Genomic DNA, 25015 nt, shown 5'->3' on the forward strand with positions numbered 1-25015 from the left:
AAAAAAGAAGCTGTTACCCAGACAATCCCAGCAAACGACAACGTTTCCAATCAAACGTGACTTTTGGTTTGGTTTTGTTTTGTTCTTTTCCCTGTTCGGAAATATCCCATGTAGCTCTGGAACTTCACAAGCGAAAAAGTCTCACAGCCACTTTGCTCCTTGGGTGGAAACATCTGATGCCCTCTCCTGTACCGCTACCAGCAATCACAGCCCGGTTTGGTTTTGCCCCTGCCAGCCCACGAAAACCCTTCTCTTCTCCAGCTAACCCTAACTTGCAGCAATGGAGCCATAGCCGCTCTGCCTCTAGTATGCAGGGCAATATGGGATGGGGTACTTCAAAACCACACCTCACCCACTGTAAGTGTGGGTACGGCAGGTAGGCAGGCAAAGGACAACTCCAGCTGCCCCTGCACGGAGCTGGCTCAGGCGTGGGGAGTTTGTTGGTCTGCGTTCATATCGGCACATGAAAGCAGTTCAGCTCTCTGCAGGACTGAACTGCTGCTGGAGACATTAAATCTTCTGCTCCTGACACCTGCGAACAGCCAGGCTGCTGCGGCTACAAGGTCACCGAGCCATCACCCGCTTTGGGATAACGGACTGGGGTGTAAGTGCCTGACCTCTTTTTATGGGAGAGGGAATAAGAAGGCATTAGTGCTGGAGTCCAGCAAAAGCCTGCCTGAAAGGACTGCAAAGAGAGCGGTTTTCAGTCCTGAGGCCCAGGAAGCGCAGGAGGAGAGCAAAGGGGAGCAGAGAGGGAACCTTCTCCTCCAGAAGGAGCTGACGGACTGGGAAAGTGGCCGGGAAAGCAAGCTGCTCCTGGGCAGGAAGGAATAGCTCTGTGTGGCACTATCGCTGGGATCTGGGATTGGGAAGCAGAGACGACAAATGCCTGGCAGCAGGCATCACTTCTATGTTCTACGTTTCAACCACGGTTGGGCTGTGGGACCCCAAACTACAGCTTAGTTTTAGAGGTGCTGTGTTACTGGGAGAGAAAGGGCAGGAAAGAAGCTCAATTAAGTCACACATATGAGGGAGACCTGGAATCCTCAGGAAATACAGTTACCTCTGTCGTACAACTTACCTGTAAAAACACATGCCGTTCGTTAATAAGGGTAAAGAATAAGCTCTTCATGTGCCGCCCCTGCCTATGGACAGATTCACCCTCTCTTCCTTCTGAGCTGTCAGTCCCGTTGAACTGGTATCTTCTGTCATTTTGCCCAGCACCTGACCGCAATGTGCACCAAGACCAGAAAGGGAAAACTTATGAAAGCGGACCTTTCAGCATATCGTAAGGTTGACAAAGTTTCTTCGTAACAGATGTCTGCTGGACTCAACGGCCGCAATCTCTAAGCATATGAAAAGTATTAAGTGACATTAGATTTTGAAGGAGGGTTTTTAAAATAGTTTTAAACGCTACCAAAAACCAGACAGGGATTAACGTGGAAAGATAGACCATTAAGTCCTCAAATATAAAAGGAGAACCCAGGTGTCTTAGCAATCTGGCCATAAATTAACTCTTTCTAACACTTGTGCCAGAAGAGAAATGAGACAGAAAGAAAGATGAGAAGATAGAGGTGGGTTTTGCAAAAATTAATACTGAAGGTGCTCGAATCCTGCTAACTCTGCCTTAATGCTAGCACCAACGCAAAAAAAAAGGGCGCAAAACCACTTTGATGGTCTTTGTACAAGTAGCAATTGAAGGATCTGTCCTTCAGTTTGTTCAAAACATCTCCGATGAATTACGCAAGCTAGCATTTGAAGAAACCCAGGTAAGCTGTTTTGAGAGTATCAGCATTTACAGTCAACCTTTTCACATGTGCACATTTTCTGTTCGTATTCTTCCACCTTTCATTTAATTGCACTTCCTTTAAAAAAAATACCTCTTCCAAGATGCTGGAGCATACAGTTAATTCACCTGAGACAAGGAAGAACCTAGGGGAGTTTCATCTCATTTAGGAATGCAACCTCTGGTGCACAGCACAAACGATAATCTCAGAAGTCAGGGAAAAAAGGACTTGTTTCATAATGCAGCCTAGTTTTAGGTAGGTAAAGAACACGGGTTTTATATAAAACAGGTGCCTCTGAGTTTTATAGCTACATTTACCTATATGTCAATAAATTTTTACAGATATGCAGAAAACTCTTTCAGAAGAAACAGAGGTTGTATCTCTAACGTAGACAGAGATATCTATTTTGCGCCAGCCACATTTCTGTTCCGAAAACAGAAGTGCTCTCCATTTGAGTAACACGTTTAGTAGTGGCTAGAAGCTTTTGACCAGCAGAAGGGTTCTCCCCTTTGTGTTGCACAGGAAGCAAGCTTAACTTTTAAATTACACTCACTTTCACCAATGTCAGAGCCGCACAATTCTATTTCAATGGGCAAAGCGGGTTATAAATTCAAGAATCAACTTACCATGATGGTCCTGCTTCTTCCCCCCTGAGCAGACTGCAGGAGTCTCGTCAGGACCAAGTCCCTGTATGGGATGTGCACCACTCTCTTTCCTGTAGCAACCTCAGCCAGAGCACTAAGGGAAAATAAAGTGAAAAGTAGAAGCATGACTATGAAAAGCAAATCTGGGGGGCCGGCGGCAGGGAAGAGGCTACCAGATTAGAACCTTCTGTATATTCATGCTTAGGCACAGGCTTCAGTATGTTTGCGCTTGTGGACATCTCAGGCTTTATTCATTTAAGTAACTTCTTTAGCCAGACGGCAAGGAATCCTGAATGGAGGGAAAACTATTTTTCACCTGCAGAAATTTAATTTTTACGTCACAGGGAAGGATTTTTTTAAAAAAAAAGAGGAAGAAAACCAGCTGGTGACATTTCCTAATGTGGTTAGGCTTAGATTTACCCACCTGCCTTCCTTCAACCTGTCTCCTTCAGATCCTTCAGAGGATTTTTGCCTTTCGCTTCCTGCCAAGTCCGCCAGATTTATAACTGTCTGTTTGGCGATGGCTTCGTCGAGAAAAATCTGTTAAAATACGGTATCAACAGCAGGAAAAATTACCAGATCCGTCCCTCAGACATTATGAAGTAAGATACAGAAAACGATACTCTGCAGAAACGCAGAGGAAATAAATAGGTTGCGACAGTTACCGCTCTTGGAACATCTGACCTAGGAAGAATTGCTGTAAAGACGAGAACCACAAAGGTGTGCCTCAAAGCAAACGACCTACCGCCTCTCAGGATGAAGCAGCAGACAAAGCCGCTCATCCCCTGCACCCGCAGAAAGGGGGTACGGAAGCACCGCTGGCTCCCAACCTCCCCCGGCTGCAAAGACGACGTCTCCCTCCCATCCCCGTCCCAGATGAGCCCGGGACTGGCCCTGCCTGCCAGGGCTGAGCAGCTTTCGGAGCTGCCTGCGCGAGCAGCCGTGGGGAGCTGAGCTCGCTTGTGCTCCAGAGACGGGTCACGCACGTCCGGGCCAGCCGGAGCCCCCTCCTCCTCAACCAGCCCCAGCCCGGGCTCGTCCTGCGTAAGCGGCTCTGCAGACCCCTCTCCAGCTCTGTCGACAGGGGACTTCAGCAAAAACGGTAGTTCTGGTGTCCGTCTCCCGAGGGGAAACGTTGGGGGAGCGAGCGATGATAGGAGCAAGGCCCGTTGTCCGGAGCAGAGCCGCGAGCAGTCGCCTCCCCCGGCCCGGCTGCTCTGAGGTGGTTCAGCCGCCCGTCAGCAGCAGCACCACGGTCACCCAGCACCCCTCCGCCTGGCCGGGGGCACACACAGCGAGGACAGCAGGATTCGGGCCACGGTGACCCTCTGGGGTCACGTCTCTGCCACCGCCGCGCTGCGGCCTTCCCTCACGCGGGGTCGGGGAGGTGCCGCAGACTGCCCCGCGCTTGTGCCGCGCCCTGTGAGCTTGCTCGCTGCAGGGCTGCTTGTTAGCGCGAGCCCAGGAGTTCTGCAGAGCTTTTCTCTCAACAGGCCAGATCCCCACCAGAAATCAACACCTAGGCTATTTCGGATTAGTTACATGGGAACCGATGAAACTCCAGCAAATAAATGGATTGCACTGACAACCCTGAGAGTTATCTGCGGCTTTATTGACACACTAGGCATGTTCTTGTAATACGATCCATTACAGATCTTAATATTGCAGCACATTTTGATGGGTTTCACTCTTCAAGCATCATAGGACTGCCACCAGGTCCTTGGGGGAAGGCCTCCTCCTCTGTGCTCTCCTCCAGTGCTAATCGTCTCTTTCTGCCCCGACGCCCTGTTCCTGCTGTAGTCCTGGGTGTGCTTGATTCCTCGTTTGGCTGGGCAGCTCTTTGCTCAGGAGCATCCGTTTTTTCTGGTTTAGCATGTGGGACTCCTCTTATTCTTCTGAACATGAAACAACTAGAGTTTTTACTTACTGCTTCTTTCACAATTTGGGAAATCCTAGATTTATTTTTTCTCCTCGACCTCAACAGAGGGGGTGAAAAGACAAATTGAGAAGACAAGTCCGGGTCTATATCCTTAAGCTGCACAGGATGGTCTTCTTTTCCAGCTAAAATGACAAGGCATTCTTAACATTCATGTACGTTATACATAAACGACAGTGACATTAAATTACAGCTAATAATCAAAAGCACAATAGATTCCTGACATAAAAGGTCCAATTGGGTTTATAAAAAATGTGCAGGTATTCTTCGCCTAGTAACTGCCTCTTGAGATCCATTCTTTTACATTATATAGTGAAACAAAAATAAGCCAGTGTAGCGATTTTACCTGCACTTACATAATGAAAGATACTATGCTCAAGAGGCATCGACAGTCCTTACTCATCTCAAAAAATATTTTTTTATCATGTACTCCAATACAAAGAACCCCATGAGCAGTAACTTCACTAACAAAGTATATGCCCATGAAAAACAATCATATAACTAAACAGCTGTATAGTTTGTTGCAAGTTGCAGCTCATGTTAAGTTAAAACATTAACAGAATTTGAAAGCATGTCTCCTTTATTTCTCCACTGGGGGGAAGTGATGACAACCACATATTAAGATATGTCCTCCAGTTTTCAAAACAGATAGACATTCAGCTCATGACAAAAAATTAAGCTTAAATTTCATTTCAGTGTACTCAGATCAGCCTCCTCTCCTGTCTCCACCACAGCTAGCCAGGCAGTCATAGAGAGTTCAGAAAAAAGATGAAATGCCTCTTTCCCAATTTTTTATTTCCTATGGTTATACTCTCACCATACTTAAAGCCATCCTCACAAGCTGTTTTCTGTGGTTTACAAAACAGCAACATGCCCTATTTTGCATATAAACATAGTGCACCTACCTTTACATTTCTTTGTCAGCTTTGTGAGAGGAGGAGAGAAAAGGAAGGACTCTTTTTCCTCAAGAGACAGTTTCTGATGCATAGAAGTTTTGCGGGATCTGGCTCTTGTAAAACGATCTGTTAAAGCATGTCCTGATGGGTTTCTGTCTTCAGGCAGCAAGGGACTGTCACCAGCTCCCTGGGGGAAGGCCTTCTCCCCTGTGCTCTCCTCCAATACTGACTGTCTCTTTCTGCCCCAATGCCCTGTTCCTACTGTAGTCCTGGGTGTGCTTGATTCCTTGTTTGGCTGGGCAGCTCTTTGCTCAGGAGCATCCGTTTTTTCTAGTTTAGCATGTGGGACTCCTCTTATTCTTCTCTTAGGAGTATCGAGGATTCCCACTTTCCCACCTGCACACATGTCTTCCTGAGCAGAGAGAGATTCTGTGTCTGCCAGGAGATTTTGTGCCCACTTCCTAGCACTTCTCCTCGGAGTGACGGGAAGTTTGAATTCTGTTTGAGGAAGCGATGATTTAGACAGATCAAGGTCAGAATTTTCTGAAACTTCTGATGAACTCATCTTTCTTCTTCTGCCTCTTTGAGTTGCCACCGGTAAAAGGAGTTGGGCACTAGGCTGCACCTCTTGATCCTTGACAATATTTTCCATAAATTGTAAATTAACGCTTTTCAGTTTTCTTGCACTTCTGCTGGGACTGACTGACGTTTTTATCTTATGACCCGTGTCAGTCTGGCCAGTTTCTTGACCTCCTGCTGAACTTTTCCCTCCTCTAGTCCTTTGGGAAGTAGCAGAAGCGATAACGCTACCTTCAGCAAGAGAAGTTTCCTCATTAGCCTCTCCCAAGAGTTCAGCTGCAGCTTCCTTCGCTCTCCTTAATCTTCTTCTTGGAGTAGCGGCTACGGACTGTGTAGGGAGGGACAATGTTTGTCCATCAGAAAGGCTGCTTTCTACTTTTCCTGCAGTGCTTGGTTTAGGCTTCCTGCCTCTCCTAGGAGTAACAGGCATCACAAGCGTTTGCTCCTCTTGAGCATTTTCTTCCGTTTGAAGACTAGAAGTCTCAGGTGCTTCTTTTGTTCGCCTGCTACTTCTCCTAGGAGACAGTGCAAACAGACCTGGTTTGCCTGTCTTCAGTAGCTGCTGAGTGCCTGCCGATGGAGTACTTAGCCTTCTACTCAGCTGTCCCCTTGCACGTGTTCCAGGAGCGATGCCGTACTCTACTTGACGTACGCTGGTTTCGTCTTCCACTCCTTCCGGCACAGTTCTTAAGGGAGCTTTTGCCTTCTGGAATCCAGTTACCTTTTTACCTATGGTTTCATGAATAGATTGTTCTGCAACTTCAGATGTAAATTCTTTACTTCTTGTGTCTTTGATTGCATCCATTAAGTTCTCAGCAGTAGCTGCCTTAATGGGTTCAGGCACATACGGGAGCGACTCTGCAATATTTTGAGATGCCTGATCACTAGTTACAGTGGACACCGAGTTGGTAACATGTTCTTGGTTTTCAGTATTGCCTACACTGTTGACAGGTTTTTCCTCTGTTGTTGTGCCAGCTGCTTTAGAAGCATCTACTAATGTAGGGTCTCCCATCTCTGCTTCACCTTCTTCTCCTTCCAAGACTAAAGTAAAATTACTCTGAGATAGAAAAAGCTCTCCATCTCCCTCAGCTGCATCACATTCACCATCTCTGTTATCAGGCAAATGACATGCAAACTGTTGCTCTGTACTATCATAGCTGTACTGAAGATTGCCTGAGGGATGTAGTTCACTACATGGTGATGTTTCAGGTGCTTCTTCTGAGGTTTGTGCCTTAACCGCACCATCTTCAAGAACCTAAAGTTAAAAAAGGTCTCTTAATGCAGTATCAGTTACCAAACAGACTAACTTCAGGCTGAGCTAGATGAAGCTGAGGACACTGAAATGCTGCTTTTCCTTTCCGATCACCACCAAATGTAAAGTTAGAAACATACCATGTACTCTCTACTACAGGTAAAAGTTTATGCGTTTAAGGGACAGAGAACAGAGTATCCCGTGTATGCAATCACATGCTCCATTTCTGATACTTCTGTTCATGACTAATGATTTGCCACCACCCGTGAACAAAGTGAGCAGTTTTACAATACAAGCTGTACACCCAGCTGGCAGTAATCATCACATTGCAGTACTTTCCGCACTGACTACAAATCCACACAGAGTGACCGACTCTGCATCTAACGGGGCAAAGTACAACGATGTCCCCCAAGCTTAAAGTTTCGCTCATCATAGGTGTCACCGCAACACTTAGTCAAACTGGCCAGGTATCACATCGCACAACTCAACACCGCACTTTAAGGAATCACTTGGATTGCAGGAGACAACACATAGATTCTAAATACCTCCATCGCAGCCTTTGTAGCTCCCCGTACTGAGCAATTATTCTCTCCTGCTAGAGCCACATGAGACACTCAAGCTTTTATGCTGAGAGCAAAAGTAGTCTCTGTTATGTATTTCAAGTGACTCAGGTGGCCAAGGTAATTTAATCAGCGCGTGAAGACCTTTGCCCAACCCTCTAAGTTATAGGGCTAGCCAAAGAGGGCAGAAGGAGGAAGCCACTCAGCGGGAGTCTCCATAGAATCTGCTTATTTTCTTGCCTCCTGCCTTGCCAAAAGTTGCTAAAGCATCATCTTTGATCGTATTCTTAAACAGTTGTTCAACCCTAAACAAGACCTGAACGACATGCAGGAGACCTCGCATAGGACCATGCTGGTTTCAGCAGCCCAAGGATATGCAAATTTTCAAAGTCCTCAAACACTATTGGAATTAGCCTGGCAGAGAAGGGGAAGATGCGGGAAGATTTCTCCTCCCTAGGCTGGCTCCCCAAGGAGAAAAGGTAAAAAGTGGAATCATTAACAGTCTCCAGGCGATGGCACCCGAAGTACGGAGATGCCCCCCATAGGCGGGCTCACCGAGGAAAAAAGCTAAAAGCTGTAATTACTGATAGTTTCCGATGGATGGCTCCCGAAGTACGAAGGTGACGGCAATACCGAGTACAAATACCAGACTAGTTTCACGACCACCAGCAATTCTACCCTGTCATAAGCCGGCGTTACAAAGTGCAACGACAGGGTAACTCCAGCCCGGTTCCCACCGGCCATTAACAGCACGGCAGGGAGCACAGACTGCAAGCGAGGTATTAGCGCAAATTTGAGAACAAGTGCATGGAGTTGCGCAACACGCATCTAGCAACATGCCACGCTTCAAAGCTAAATTCGAGAAATACTAGTCATAGAATCATAGAATCGTAGAATCATTTAGGTTGGAAAAGACCTTCAAGATCATCGAGTCCAACCATTAACCATGCCCACTAAACCATGTCCTGAAGTACCCTGTCCACTCGCTTTTTGAATATCTCCAGGGATGGTGACTCAACCACTTCCCTGGGCAGCACATGCCAATGTTTGACAACCCTCTCAGTCTGCATAAACTTTCCTTTTATGCTTACAAATCTACGACCAAGAAAGTAGTAAGTAGTTTGTCCTAAATTCAGTGAAGGTAGACAAGCCAAAAAGACACGTTTACGTATAACTCAGTAAGAACCACTCATAACGAAAGCAGGAAAACCTTCACTCTACTGCTACAGGAATGACTGCAGCAGCTTTGTGACCGTCTCACGTACCGGCTCCCTTCTTCCCATCACAAATTCTCCATTTACTCCCATAAGTGAGTGATTTATGTATTCCCAAGTCTATAATCATCTTCTCTAGAGCGTTGTCCTAAACCCCAAAGCCGAGACGAGCGACGTAAGCGACTGCCTATTCAACTTCATCTGAAATCTGCGACACCGAAAAGCATCTTCTGTTGCTTGAGACCAATCTATTTGTGCTACGCCTACCTTTCAGTTTGTATTTCACTCTAACTATTACTAATTCCCGTGAGTACAACCCTACAGGAAATCGACAGCATACTCTATATGGTACTTAGAGGACATCCACAATGAATCCAAACCACTCATCGGCCCCAGCAGAAGTGAGAACAATGGGGAAAACCTGCGACAACTGAGGAATCTCTGGCTCTGATTTTCAGCCCTTGTGAACAACCTTTTAAAATTCATACTTTACAAAGTTGAGATGTTAAAACCCCCGCATTTTCACACGCACACAAAAAGAGTTTTAGGCAGCTGGAAATATCTTGACACTGAAATTAACTCATTACTGGGAATCCTCTTTATGTTAATAAGGAACAAATAGCAAAGGATCTAAGCACCCAAATCATTCTGAAAATGAGTTTGGTTCCCACGCCATTTTGTCATTTGGTAAACGGCCTCCGGTATTGAAAAGCTGCACTCCCCAACTTTTCTTATTGTCTTTAACATTAAAACTATTTCTTTTTTTAAGTCAAATAAGAAACATTTACAGTCTAGCAAACCAAATGAAGGCATGGTGATTTTAAAAAATATTTAGGCGGGTTTTGGCACTCCTACAGCTCTCAAAGGCCCAAGTCTTGACAGGTTCTATTCTGTGTTATCGGTACAGCAAATGCGTAGGAGAAAAACCTATCTGCCCTTACCCAACGAGGTTTGGACTTGTGTTACCCAGCTAAAGAAACTGAGACGGTTTTGCGTGCCTTCTAATCCTCAGTTAGACAGGACTGTCCTCAATTTGCAAGGTGTTTTCTCTTTAGTAGAAAATGGGAAAATAGTTTACTTACATTAATTTCCTCAGTTTTAGGAAGATTGTTAGAAACAGTTACTTCTTCCTGTGGAAAAGGAACGTTTCCTTCATCTCCAGCTGCTTCTGGGTTACGTTCTTCAGGTAAATCCACACACTTCCCCTCAAGGCAATTTTCTGAATGAGTACTGACCACTTCCTCGCTGTCAAGGATACGTATCACAGCTGGAAGAGATTTATATCATTTTAACTTAACTGCTCTATAAATGAGATGCGTTTAAGCAACAGGAAGTAACAGAGGGAGCAGGCGCCAAGAATACAGTTCTCCATCCTGCCACATACATCGGGCTTTCCCCAAACGCTAGAAACCAGAACCATCTACCCGGCAGCTAGTAATTCTTCACAGCCTGAGTACTGAGGGATGCATCATCTTTCAAAATAGTAACTCAAGCAGCAGATCCCACAGCACACAAATTAGTAGTGGTGTACAACACCGAAATACATAATGATCTCTCCTTCTAATATTTGACATTCTACCCGTTTTCTCAGTACCTTTATCCAGAACAGGAACATTGGCTATGCATTTTCTACAAGGACTTTCTCTGAGGAGGGTATTCTTCTCTCTACAGTTTAATGAAAGGTAGCAGTAACATGCTAGTACTACTTCAGTCTGAGACACCTGTAGCGCTATGGCAAACTGCATGTTTTACTTGAGGCCTTCAGCTGCCTTAACTCACATAACATCTCCCACATACTGTACGTACATTCACCCTCTGCCTGCAGGGATTCAGAAAGCTGTGGGTTTGTTGCAACTGGTATGGCTTTTTCTTCCGATGAAGAGGACATTTTGGACTCCTGCTGGTTTGCTTCACTGCATGAGCAGAAAGAGAGAAATCCATCACAAAGCTTCAAAACAAACCTTGAAGAGCTTTACAAATTACTTTCTCACTGTAAGGTCTTCCAGTTTCCAAACAGAAAAAAACTAAGGAAAATGAGAAATTCCTTTACCAACACATCAACATTCAATTCCCGACTCATCTTGCGCAACGAATCAAGTACTTAACATTCTTCCCAGCTATCTCACACTGGATAATAACATAACAACAGAGTTGTATTAAAGAATAATATATTCTTTGTCTTCTGTAGAAAGAGTGCAACTGCCATACTCGAGGTCTAGAACCAACTGAACAAAAGTTTGTGCCACTGTAAGTTACCACTTGAAATTAAGGGTTATTTCATCGCTAACGTCTCTCACTAAGCAGTTGCAGCTTTTAAAGTACCTGGTGAGAAAACTGCTTCCCTTTCCAGAAACAAACAGGTGCTAATTGACCACACACAGAAAATAGAAATTAAGTGTATAAAATACTGCCAGAAAGTATTCTGGCCCCACAATAAACCCACTAAAGTTACAGGAATCTCAGGTGTAATTTGCACCGACATAACATTCAGACAAAAGCAGGGCTTCTCTTCACAGTATCTGCTTAGTAACCCCCTCAAACTGTAAAAAGGTGCATATAGCCTGCTGAACAAAATCCTTATCCCGCTACTTTGGGGTCTGCAATGATTTGAGAAAAAAAGGCTCAAACTGACAGCTCGTCAATTTGACTTCTATTCATGCCACATTAGTTCTGTCCACAGACAGAAAGGAACAGGAAACCTGTTGTATTTAAGAACACAGGAGAGAACCAATACCAGCTCAAAAATCATAGTTTTCAAACACAGGAAAGCCAGCAGTCACATGTTGTGTGAACCTAAAGGTGTATCTATATTTCATAAACTTACCCTTCACTTGCAGTCCCAGAAGTAGCAGCCTCAGCAGCTTTAAACAACCATTTACCATCCTCAGGAAGGGTAAGACGGTCAGCATTTGATTCTTCCACAAATCCTACAAAAACAGACAGATGGGTGACTTCCCTGTTGCACTTAACATCATTTCTTTCAAAATGCTCATATGATTTTCAAGAGAGCCGTAACGCATTTCACCTAGGATGGTGATCTAACAAAATAACGCTACCAAGACTTCAACTGCACAGAAGGTCTGAGTTCTTCTGTCCAGTAAAACCAGAAGTCTGATGCATAGTTTCCGTCAAGAAAACAACATGGCCATTGACATTCTGTTTACAAACTCAACTTGATATGTTACTGACCTAATACATAAAAACCTCAGGAAACATCCCTCCTTCTTAAAATTGGGTCAGAAGTTTTTCTTATTTCTCTTTGGATATTTAACTCATCCCAGCAATGCTTCTTTCCTTTCCTGATTTCGTTTCCCCTCTTCTACAAGAATGCATCTAAGGTCGTCTCCTGTTCTTTTCTCTAGCGGTTGACTGGTGGTGTTGAAACCCAACTGCTTGCTAGCCTGTTTTTCTCTCAACAGGCCAAATTCTAGAAACACCCTCCTCCTTTTCTTCTTTGTTTCTGCCATCTGCTTCCTCCAGATCCAACAATTACCTTTGCAGACAGTACGCAGGACTGGGATAATTTTGCTAGCTCAGCCCAAACAAGAGCTATACTGACTGCCCCCTAACGCTTCCAGAGGACTGAAATTGTACAGAACTGTTTGTACCATAGTCCGGCAATGACAAACTTTCTTCATAAGGTTATTCTTTAATGATTAGGACCTTATCATTGTTTTTAAGGAAAAGCACCCTTGATTTCTTGTCCAAACACAGGGCAGCTAAAAGCAGACAGGCAAATGTTTTGACCTATCTTACTAGAAACACTCAGACCTGGAGAACCCCTTTTACCCATGTACACGGAGTCCCTGTCTGGGCACTGCTCTTATTGAAAAAGAAAAGGAGCTGAGGAGCTTCAGGAGCAGCAGTCACTCTCCAGGATCCTCCGGAATCATCTCAGGCTTAGGACTGAATCAGGCTGCATATGATGCACTGATACCGGAGTACACGCTCCCCGCTACAAACTGTTTCGAGACCTCGGACGCAGAACTCCCGACACTTGCATACCTCTCCCAGGAATAGCAAACTTTTGTTCTAAGGAGCTGAGCGGACTGAGCTCTGTTTGTCCAATCCTGACTGTAGCTGTGTTTACACATCTTCTCCCTGTTCCTGCACCACTGTCATTCCCAGCTCTTCATCACTGCTCACCACCTAGTGAGCTACATCTCTTCTAATCTGCCAGCAGACCTGCTCATATGAACACATCCTCAGCAGCTGCACTGGCTTGAATGAGTTGAATTGAGCTGAATTACCAAAGACCAGCTGAAATAGGTTTGGAAAAGGCTGCAGAAGCTGTTGAGCCAGCAAAAGGAGCAAACATGGCTGTAATGAGAAGCAGATACACAAGCAGACTCACTTCCCAAAGAAAACTACTTAACTGAGCACTAACGAGGGGGGTAAAAAAACAAAACAACAAAAAATTACCTATCTAGTCAAAGCACGCCATAGGCTAAACGTGCTGTAAAAAAACCTGCAGCCTACAGAAGTCCCCCTAAAACAGAACCAGAAGCCTAAGTTTTCAGCTTGTACCCCTCTCAAAACTCCCACAAGTCGCTGCTGCCTCTCCGCTGCAATTACACACAAGAAATGCCAGCCAAAAGCAGTATACATGCAGAATGTCCACGAGACCTAAAAAAGGGCTCAAAACACAGTGGCAATTTTGAAAGCCTAGGACAAGGAAGTGCCTCGGACATTTGTGAATGCTCATCATGGACTGTTGCACCCGTCAGTAATTTAGCCTTTTGAAGACATTTGAAAAATGCAGAAGCTTAGGTTATCATAGCAGGAAACACACCAGCTGCTTTTCTCAGTTCTGATGAATCTGGTTGTCCCATCGGGAAGGGTTTCTCTTCAACTATTTCACTGTCTTCCTCCTTCTCCAGTTCTTCAAAATCGGCAGTTTCTTCAGCGGAAGAATTAGCTGGATTAGCAGCTATAAAGATGACTTCATCTTCAAAATCGCCAGGTGATTTTGCATCATGATACTCCAAAGCAGCTTGGTCTGACCTGGCAGAGAAGTTACTGTTTTCTTTGCTGACATCCGTTTTCTCCAAACCGTCTCCAGACTCTTCCACTTCAGCACCACCTTCCTCGGGATTGCTCAGAGGAAACAGAGCTGGTTTATCTCTACTTTCCGACCAAGCATCCTCCACCACTCCGTGATGATGCTCAGATGAAACTCCAGATGGTGCTTTGTTATCTTCCGTTACCTTTATTTTTTAAAAAGAAAGTTCACAATCAAGATCACACATATGCTTTTTGTCAAAGCAAGACAAAAAAAAAGAACAAATATATACCGATATTTGTCAGATTTGCAAGTGTCGCCTTAAGCGAGGCGCTACAAAATTAGTTCTCATGCTAGCACTATCTTAGCTTTTCAAGCGGAGTGTAAAAACCAATCCCACTGTTGACTGCTTATTGAGTTTCCACCACCTTGGAGAATTAAGATGAAGTGGGCCTTGTAAGTGCTTGCTTACCCTGTCGTCTCAAGGCTGTTCATTGGGTTCACTACTGTGTTTTCAAGAAGAGGGAGCTTTGCATACCTAAAATCATAACTCCAAGATTTCTCTTTTTTTATGCTTGCCCTTTCAGCTTGTATGCACTACTAACATATTTTAGCGTTCACTATGCCTGTGGCGTGGAACAAGTAAATTAATCCGGCCACACTGCACTATTACTAAGAACTTCCTACAGGAGAGAGAGCCTCTTCTTACAGTTGAGTAGCTCTTTATAACAGGCAATAACAGGTACGATAAAAACAGGTTAAGACAATTTGTTAGTACAGGTACGGAAAGCTCCTCCAGGTAGATACTAGCTTTGGAACATTACTTTGGCAACTGCATGACGAGCTGAATCAGGGAAGCCACCTGACAGAACAAAAGGAGGAGCAGAAGGGGGCAACTTCCAGGTGGACAGACTTCATTTGACAACTACACAAATGCTATCGCTGGTGCAAGGCAAGAAGCAAAACCAAGAACTTTAGGGCTAGAGAAGAGACAGCCATACAGCTCTCTTCATTGGCAGTCTATTTTTACCATAGCTTAAGGAAACCCAGGCCTTGCAAAAAGAGAGACTGAGAGTAAATGCAGCTCACAACTTTTGTTGCTTTCAGAGGTGTTTCATTCACAAAGCTTAACGAACCCAAACAACTGACTCAATCTGTATTCCTTACCCTCCTGCCATACCACCATTTCAAAAGGTATAGCGGGAAGCTGCACACATGCAATTTGGAACAATCACAGCGCCTAGTGATGCTGGAGTAAAAACCACCAAGGTGGCTGGTATTTGTTAAGAATATGTTCCTGCAGGCAGGTGATGTTACAGAAGGTCTAACATAACCTTTTTGGACCAAATTCAAGTCTGCCGTTCTGATTTGCTATTCCAGTTCTCAATATAAGGAGTATTGGAAAACTTGAAAAAAACTAAATCAAATCACAGTCTGTAAAGCCTTTAACTATAAAGATCACTAACTACAGGCCAGCTTACCCCAACAGTCCATTTTGCATTCAAGTTCTCTTCCCTGAAAGATACTCTACGCTCCTTTGCTCGTAGAGGAGGAGGTAGAGATCGTCCTGGAGATGCAGAAGGAGTTGCTAGGGGTGTAGTGCGAAGGCTGGATCTGAGAATAGACCAAGGAGTAAACGCAGGAAAAACAGAAGCAGCTGTGGCCAAAACTTTTGTTACTGTTGATAACGGCTTTGGTCTTGCGACTGTAAAGCAAGAGGGGAAAAAATATCAGCCTTGTGTGATCAAAGTCGTGGTCAGTTGTCCATTGTATTTCCCTCCTCTAAAGAATTACCTTCTCTTGAGACCGATGAAGGCAAGTGGTAAGGCTTGGCTCTCTCTCTGGCCAGCTTCCTTTGAACTCTAGGAAGGTTCTTGCCACATTGGTGCAATGTAGAATTCCTGGCAACTGCTCTCTCTCTCAAGCCAGGCTCACGATCATTCTGATGAACAAAAAGCATAAAGCAAGAAGGTAACTGATTACAAGAAGTTCACTGCACACAACTAAAGTATTAGTTCAAATTAAACCGAGTTTGTACCAGCAGAGAGGACAAAGTTTAGCCTCTGCACTGCTGTTTTTTCCAAAGGGACAAAAAACTTAATGGTATAAAAACCATGCATTTTATGTTTCTTATGAATCTACTGGCTTCTTTCTTCTTTTTTTTTTTTTTTTAATTAATGCAACATAAAATGTTAGCGTTCAAACTAACTTCCTGAAGAAACAAGGATATGGCATCTTCTTGTCACAAGCATCAATACGTAGAATCCCTGCAAAAAGCCATCACTGAATTTGACAGAGACTGACATCGCTTACCTGGCATCACTTACGTTGTCATTCCCTTTAGTGGATTAAGAAACTGAATCATATACCTTCTTGCTTGTCGGCATGCAAGTCAAACTCCACAGAGCTATCGAGCACTTAGACAATGAGATGGTTAAGCTACAAATTGCATCTCTAAGGATCTATGTGTACTCAGAAGTCCAATTTTTAACTTACACTCGTTTTTATTGCATGGAACAAAGTATTTCACAAAGCTATGGGACAATGTGCGTACGGCAGTTAACTTAGAACTAAACTTTCCCTCTTCAAGACTGTTCCCAACGTCCTGCTTCCAAAAGGATTCTACGTCCAATAACCACACGCATGCTGAAAATATTCCACAGTCTGAATCCAACAGGGTTTGTGTTAAATACTTTGGTGGTTTCATGTTAAACAAAGTTTACAGGCTTTTGGTTCGGTTGGTTGATCCTGTTTTCTAAAACACAAACCTTAACCACAAGAGGTGTCTCCAGTAAATTCAGCTCCGATGCTCTTGAAAAATTCTTTTGTGAGATGGAACCAAGCATATTTGATTTCAATGGGCTGGATGCCATGAATGAAGTAGAAGCGCTGCATGGTGACTGCCAGCTACCACCCTGTGCTGCAGAACTTGAAGGAACAGGACGAACCACCAAATCCGGCAATCTGTGAAGATACACAATTGAAAATATGAACATAAATAAATACATGAAATAAAATCTTGAGCTGCACTCAAGACATCTGAGATGATACATAACAAAAACATTCAATGAACAAGAAATACAGGTGAACCCGCACTGCTGGGCTGATGGATCAGGCCCATGAACAAGTTACAGGCCTTCTCTTGTTTTTTCATGATTTCGTGACATGTCACACTTAATTTCCTAAATCCCTGCCATCTGAGGCAAGAGTAATGCAATTTTACGTTGCACCAGTGATGTAATTCTCATGTCAGAAGAAAATTCCTCTGCATTTCAATGCTGGGGCCACTTCAAATTCTCCACTTAGTTGTGTCCCCAAGCCGACCTTTTCTTTAACAGGTACAAAGCTAAATTTTGTTAACGGGTGTCCCAACAAATGCGTCGGGCAACTCTGCATCAGGGAGAGGACGTGTTATGACTGGTGGTTCTGTAGCTCTAGGCCTAGAATTAAAAGGAAAATGTAACTGACTTGCACTCCCCTCAAGTCCAAACGTACCAGAATTCAAGTTTCACCTTGAATATACTACCTCTAGGAAAATCATCTGACAACTGCTAGCTTCTTTTTTGCTCTTTATAATTCTGCCTGGTTTTGAGTGAAAAAAAAAAGAAAAAGGCAGAAACGAAGCAGAAGCTGGGCACAAAGTGGTAAAAGATTGCTATTTGATCACACAATCAAGTCTACCAAAACCTGTACACCAATAGCTTGTTGGCAATCATGGGTTTCGTTTCAGCTACCTTAAATTCTGTAAACACTTTTACTGTAATGTAAATAGATGTATTCGCATAAATGAGACTATCATAGCAGAAGAACTCTCGCTCCAAGTATTACTTAAGATGAATTGATTCTTAAATGTTATATCTTGTAGGTGCAAAAAAAGCCAAAGAAAGCTTTATTCAGGTGCCCCTTCCCTCCAAAACACTAACATAATTCAAGTGGATTTCTCTCTCTCTCCCTCTCTCCAAACACGCAGCTCAAGACTAAACTTTGTTAAAAGGCTGCTTACCTCTCACGGCATGAGCAACTGGTTTTCTGCTCATTTCCTACCCCTACTTCTCCAATTTTGGACAATACATTACTGATGAACGTTGCTCTTGTACGCACATTTCCTGCATTTGCTTGTTTTGTTACTGTTGATAACGGCTTTTGTCTTGCGCCTGTAAAGCAAGAGGGGAAAAAATATCAGCCTTGTGTGATCAAAGTCGTGGTCAGTTGTCCATTGTATTTCCCTCCTCTAAAGAATTACCTTCTCTTGAGACCGATGAAGGCAAGTGGTAAGGCTTGGCTCTCTCTCTGGCCAGCTTCCTTTGAACTCTAGGAAGGATCTTGCCACATTGGTGCAATGTAGAATTCCTGGCAACTGCTCTCTCTCTCAAGCCAGGCTCATGATCATTCTGATGAACAAAAAGCATAAAGCAAGAAGGTAACTGATTACAAGAAGTTCACTGCACACAACTATCTCTGCTATTTCTAATTAGTGAATACATTTCCTCCACAGATACTGTATAATACCGCCACTGCACAGAGGAGCAGCAAGTTCTACTCCTTGGCACACACCAACTTCACCTCGTAATTTCAGCAAAGGGCAAGGCAGACTAGGATAAGAACAGAACCTACAACTTCAAGTTGAAACAATTCTGGCACTCGGCAGAACCTCACTCCGATACGCTTGTTCTCACCTGCAATTTTCAAATGGCTTACGAAATAGCAGGCTTTCCCTTGTTTTTCCTGAAACACCAATGTCCGAGATGACTGAATATTCAGGGCAACTGCAAATTACAGTGGACGCAATGATGTGAATATTAAAACAAGTAAGAAAAGGCTACCTACACACACCTTCTGGCCAAATGAAAGTTTTCAAATGCAGGACCTAAACCTTCCAAGACCACCTTATAAGTGCGATCCACTGGAAAACTATGGTTCCGGAAAACAGAAAATGTATCACAGATTCATAACAGAAGTTCGCAAAATGCAAAATTTAATGTGTCTGTTTTGAGAAATACAAGTTAGATAAGAATTTCTGTCATCAAAGGGGTAAAACAGAAGTTGTGGAGTCACAGAGCTCATGCTGTAACTGGAGGAAATAAAAAGAAAACCAAACCAGCACACAGATTTTACCTGTGCATTGGCATCCAGACTGCTCTCAGCTAGAAAAATAAAGTTGTGTGCAAGATTCAAGAGGTGACATACAACATACTCTTCATGCCACAGAAAGGAGTGACACAAACAGCGTTCAGCAATCTAAACCATTATTCCTTAGATGCAAACAAACTATTTTAAGTGGAGTCAACAATGGTCTGCAACACTTAGTTTATAACTTCACGCAGTAGCTTTGGAGTAGTGAAATATTTTGTTCAACTTTTAGGTTCAGCTGGAACGGAAAGTGTAGGAACTTATTCCTAGTATTTCAAAGAATGGTATAAAAACCAAAGCGTTGATTTTTATTTTATTTACTACCAAAAATGGTTAGTAACACCTAACAGAAACCTGCACACTTGACAGAACTTTCATGCTTACCGTAAGATTAACGTTCATTGAACGATTCGACTGCAGCGCTGGGATATAGTTGGCACGCTGCACATGGTGGTCTAAAGGAAATCTAAGATTCCGGACAGCAGCATCGCTCTGTAAAATCTTCTCCAAACACTCCTATGAGAAATAACACATTTCAAAAATCTGTTATGATTCTGCCTCTTCTCTTTTCAAAGAGACCATTAAGATTTTTTTCGTGTCCACACTTACTTGTTCAGTGCCTGTGAAAGGTAGCTTCAGTAAGTCTTCCATTAGTCCCATCTCCTGACAGATTTCATACACGTGTTTTAACAGCTCTTTGATGTTTAACCTGGTGGCATGTTGCTGCAACAGACCCCAAGCCTCCACCATGCACCTGTAATTCAATTTTTTGAGATGTAAAGGAATATTAATAGTATCACCAAAAAGATGCCCCCAAATGACTGTATTCAGAGTTTAAAGGGAATTTAGGGCATGGTGATTCGTATTAGTTGTTCTCCACCTTTCACAATATTGGAATGCCAAAACGGTGGGATAGGTTTCTTTACCTATTGGACAACAACACCGTGAGGAAAAGCCGCACTTCACTGCTGCTTGACATTGCTGGCTTCATCATCTGTATGTATCTGAGGGCTCGCCTACGCTCTCCTTGGCACATCAGGGATTGAATAATTCTCCTGTGCTGCCATGACACAGTTTTGATTGTGGCTGGATGAAAGAGCAGGGCCAGTGAATTCTGTAGAGGTTAGAGGTCAGGTATATTATCATATGCACATGCACGCACGCCACAAGAGCATTCAAAAGTATCTTAAGTAAGGGTGGGCGTGTGTCAAATAAACTTAGATGACTAACTACTGTAGATAAAAATTCTCACGTATTTGAAAAAAAAAATAATCCAGTTAGCCATACAGAACAAAGCGAGTGTTTTAAAAGGAGTAATTCACACTTTTCCAGAGTAACCAAATCTCTGTGTACAAACACCACTTTCTATAAATACATTACTAAATAATAAGCTATTCTCCCAGACAAACAGATATATTAACTTTGTGACAGGCAAAGAACAACCTTCAGCATCAGAAAGAACATGAATTAGGTTGAACAGTCACTTCTGCAGTCTTCTGCCTCAAACCTTGCTGCTATGATCATAGTTTTAATATTTAAAGTACCTAAAACACTGTCTTTGAGAAAGCGCTCCATCGGTCTGCTGGAAACAACCTAAATGGATGGCTTTGAAAACTCAAGTATCAAGCATTATTAAAGTTGATTTCTTCTTTGTTTTAATCCATTTCCTGTCAAAGTGGCTAAAAGAGAATTTCAGATTATAACTTATTGCTAAAGATGTCGTAGCAGTATGACAAAAGGGCTTCTAATGTTGTAGCACCTGTAATTAGCTAAGCACCGATTTTTTAAAATCATTTTACAGATTACAGCTTTGGACTGTAAGGGATGTCTAACTGAACTGTAACGTACTTACTTCGTAATCATTGTGATCTAGAAGCCAAAAACCTTCAACAAGCTTAACAAGTCCCCAAGGGATAGCAAAGGCAGTTGGGAAGGAGTCGATTGAAGCCTCTGTTTTATTCGGAAAGGAACGCGTGATATCTAGCAGCAAGTAAATTGTCTGACATCAAGTATCTAGTTAAGGCTAATCAATTTGGAAGACCAAACATTTATCACATCACGTTTCGAAAAACACAGTGAAGTCAGGATATACAAGTGGTAGGAAGCAGAAAATACTGCCGTATTAGTCTTGCCATTTTGAGCTATTCTGACTTGAGGACGGTCAGGTCCTAACCACAAAACTGCATTCTGAATAAATAGCCACAAAGAAATACTCTTTGATTTCTGTAAGGCATTCAGAAAGGTTAACTTTAGATACTTAAATACTTCCGTTGTTACAAACTCAGGCTCCCTCTTTAGTCACTGGAGCTACCAGTTGGACATTCAAAACACCTGAACATCCAATGCTTAATTATTAAAGCAAACAAATTCTACCGTTGGTTTTTTCCTCATTTCCAGAGTATATAGAACAATGTAAATTAAGATGTCCTTACAAGACAATGTAGCACTGAAAGATTGACACTGGATTTCAAACAGGATGCGGATCACTCATCGGTAGTGTCATTTTCTCCTTCTGACATCCGTTTTTAGGGACATATTCTAATAAGACAGCTCTGGGCTACAACCGTTTTTAAACCCCTTGCTCTCTAGGCTCCCCTCTCGGGTTAGGCAGCAAACAACAAAAAGTAATTCTGTATATTTCAGCAGCTTAAAAATTAAGTTTCTGCCTGATGACTTTTCTCTTCTCTCCCTTTCTTATTCGGTGTGCCTGCACTTCTAACAGAACAAAAGCAAGCACTGCTATCTGGGCTGGAAGACGGATGAATTGGGCAAAAATCAGGTACCGGTTAGAAATCCTTCTGCTCTCAAGCAGCACATATTACTGCATCATCCTAGTAAGCAGCCATTTGCTACAGGTACGGGTGCTTTAAAAAATTAAACACTGTGCTAAGTTTTGAGAAAAACCAACGGAGATTTTTATCTTTAACATTTCTCAGTAAATCTGTTTTCGCATGTCAGAAAAGACTTTGCAACAAAACATTAAAAAAAAAATCATAAAGAATCCACGGTACAAAGAAATAAAACAATGCTCCTGTCCACGCCTTCATTCTAAACTAAATGTTTTCACTTGCACTGTGTTGGAAGCATAAATTCAAAAACGTTATTAAAGGCGCAGGTGACAAACATTTAAGAACATTTATGTGCGTATGCTGAAGGTGTAGTAAAAATAACAAGAAAGGATACAATTGCATGTTTGTAGCTTTCTTCAATGCCTTCTAGCAAATAGAGATCCAGCAGTGCCTGAAAATGAAAAATCAAAAGTTTTTTAAAAAATCCTGTCTTTCATGAATCATGGGCTTTTGGGTGGGGCTTTGGGGGGTTCGTTGCTGTTTTCAGTGAACGTAACACTCACGTGTAAACTAGCAGGTGGGTATTTCCCAGTTCCTCCTTCATCTCTCCGCCACAACTTCTCAACTTGGTCTCCTAACTGGGAAACCATTCCATCAATCATCAAGCAGTCAGAATCCCATTTTCCTCTGGAACAAAAGGTAGCAAGGATTTGGAGAGTCAAACACTAATTCCAGCCTCTCAGTGTAACAGATCTCCTCCAGTCAAACCAAACAGAAAAAAGCTCCCATGAGGCAAAGAAAGTGACAAACACACAAAGGCATGATTATGACTTGAAACGCACATGAAAGAAATGTCCGAGTCAGGTGAAAGATGTTTGTTAGATCATAGTGAATGATTAGAGGAGTTCCAAACAGACATCCTGGAAAGCTCCCCTACTAAGGGACCTTTTCGTTTTCAGGTTCTCTCTTTTGCTGTCTTACTTGTAGTACAAAGGAAGTGTGAACAAAGTTTTTTATGTGCCAGAAATAACCACTCTCCTACTGTCTAACAGAGGAAACGGAACAGTATCAAAAGACCAGGACTATTCTTTAGCGCAAGTCTAATGCCTCCCGTTGGAGTGTCCCAATACACAGCTGTGAGAAGACAACACCGCGGAAAGTTCAGATTTTGTTCTCAGCAGCTCACTTTTGCTACTGAAAAAAAGTTGTTTTCAGAAAGCTGAGCATACAGGTGAAGCTTAGTGTCATCTTAAGCAGCATTTATGTTTCTGTGCACAGACCATTACAACCATGGATGGGTGAAGCTTTAAAAATTGCTTTCTTCACAAGTCCATCGCAATCTTTGGCTGACTGTGACACTACCCTTTAATTTCCCCATAATAAGAAGCAGAAAGAGCACACTGGAGGTTGTATGCTTCTAAGGAACACCTGAGCCGGTATGGAAGTTACTTGAGAAGTAAGCTAAGTAAGATGAACTTTAAAGTCAATAGCTACTACACCGCAGCTTGCACCTTAACTCATCTTGCAGCATCCTGTTTTTGTTTGCGGTACCATAGCCTAAGCTTCTTTAGCTCTTTATTTAGTTTTCAGCACAATTTCCAAAGAAAAATCTATTATCGTCTAATCCAAGGCATATCACCTATATGCTAGTGAGCTAGCGCAGCAAAGAGAGTTCACGTTCAGCAAGTGACTTTTATCCAACAGCCAGTAGAGTGCTAGGTGTGCCAACTACATCGAACTCTGACTATCTCATTAAATCACACAAATGTACTTGTGATTTAGGCCAATACAGTTATTACCCTTGCTCGCTAGTCAATAAACGAGATGAGGTTTGGTTTGGGTTTAAAACTGGCTTTCTTCTCTATCCAAAACACCTGTTCTGTGAACACCGTGCTTTGCTGAACGGGAGATCGCTGACCCTCTCCTGAACACATGACCTTTTTCAGTAGTACCAAATGATACAGATTGGCTGCTGGATTAAGTACACTACCAAGAAACGATGATGCCAACAAATGGTACTAAGCAGAGGTATACACAAATATTGTAACACAGGAAAGTAACCTCCGTGTTCAAGAGAACGCATGCATCACTGAAGCGAAGAGGATTGCCGGCAACTGCATTAAGCAGAGCAAATACCAACTGTTGATAGCAAAGCCACTCACTGCCACTTCTGATTTCGCAGTGGAAGTGTTCTCGAGTTCTCCTGTAAGGCTCACCTTGATAAACACTCAAGTTTCTGTCGATGACCAGTGTAGTAGCTCTGAATCAGAGGGTAATTGTAGAAAGGTCTACCCAAACGCGCATCATCATCTACAGGCAATAAAGTAAAAGCAAGTTAAAGAAGCAATATCACATGTTGAAACTAAAACGTTTGACTAAAAAGACAGAAGATCATACGAGCTAAGCATCAAGAAGCACAGGCAAGCCTCCCACTTTGAAAGAAGCCAATCCTCTTTCTGCCTTTGCTAACGGAGCGGTGAGACACAAGACTCAACTCCTTCTTCTCTCAAGTGCCATTTCAAGTTTACAATTGAGGTAGCATTCAGAACACGTACTGTAAGCAGAAGCTCACTACAGAAAGGACAATTCTCAAAGGGAATGGTTTCTTAAACATGTCATGTGAGCATTTGTGAGACAATGAAGGCTGACAATAGACTTTATAATCCACCCAAATAAAGAAGTATTGCCGAGGTGTATTTTTTCCTCAGGCAATGAATAAAAAGTTCCAAACACGCAGGTAATGCCTTTGCTGTAAAAACAAGCATTCCAGGATTTGTTGTGTAATAGTAATTTGTTTCAAATCCCAAGTCTTGCAAGCTGTGGACACAAGCAACTCCTTCAAGTCAGAGGCTTATTGCTCTTTCTAAGGAACATCCAGGAAAGAAACTGCTTGCATTATTCTACACTAGGTATTTGAAAAAAACAGTAAATCTCCGTTTCACCAACACAACTTCAGCACTGACAAAACATTTACAAAAACATGGCTAAGCATGTGTTCATCAGAATCACTTACTGGATAGTCTCCCTGTTAGAAATGAATTACAGTTCATGCTTACCTAAACCCTCTGGAAGGAGACTGGATCGACAGAACCAGATGACCACTCGTGCATACAAAGAAAGGAGACCAGTTACCACCTGCTTGTTTGTCAAGTCTGTAAAACCTGAAAAAAAGGCATGAGATGATTCTTGTTATCCAATTCCTTTCATTTTTACAAAACCCCCTTCA

General features: G+C 42.9%; 1 protein-coding gene across 1 annotated transcript in view; it reads right to left on the reverse strand.

The window, feature by feature from the left end:
• Positions 1-3980: 3980 nt before the first annotated feature.
• The window catches only part of LOC142038056 (protein ELYS-like), a 44538-nt gene continuing 23503 nt past the window's right edge, over positions 3981-25015 (reverse strand). The window contains exons 17-35 of the mRNA XM_075043049.1: positions 24846-24950; positions 24006-24099; positions 22353-22476; positions 22184-22240; positions 20853-20999; positions 19927-20114; positions 19610-19754; positions 19385-19516; positions 18114-18261; positions 17874-18024; positions 17224-17310; positions 16635-16858; positions 15352-15548; positions 13661-14075; positions 11693-11795; positions 10675-10781; positions 9951-10135; positions 5273-7097; positions 3981-4492 (exon numbers count right to left, since the gene is read on the reverse strand). Of these exons, the coding sequence (XP_074899150.1) occupies positions 4116-4492; positions 5273-7097; positions 9951-10135; positions 10675-10781; positions 11693-11795; positions 13661-14075; positions 15352-15548; positions 16635-16858; positions 17224-17310; positions 17874-18024; positions 18114-18261; positions 19385-19516; positions 19610-19754; positions 19927-20114; positions 20853-20999; positions 22184-22240; positions 22353-22476; positions 24006-24099; positions 24846-24950 (4811 nt within the window). The 3' untranslated portion in view covers positions 3981-4115. The remainder of the gene's footprint in view (positions 4493-5272; positions 7098-9950; positions 10136-10674; positions 10782-11692; positions 11796-13660; positions 14076-15351; positions 15549-16634; positions 16859-17223; positions 17311-17873; positions 18025-18113; positions 18262-19384; positions 19517-19609; positions 19755-19926; positions 20115-20852; positions 21000-22183; positions 22241-22352; positions 22477-24005; positions 24100-24845; positions 24951-25015) is intronic.

Source organism: Buteo buteo, chromosome 12 (genome assembly GCF_964188355.1).
Source record: "Buteo buteo chromosome 12, bButBut1.hap1.1, whole genome shotgun sequence".
NCBI classification, from domain to species: Eukaryota; Metazoa; Chordata; class Aves; order Accipitriformes; family Accipitridae; genus Buteo; species Buteo buteo.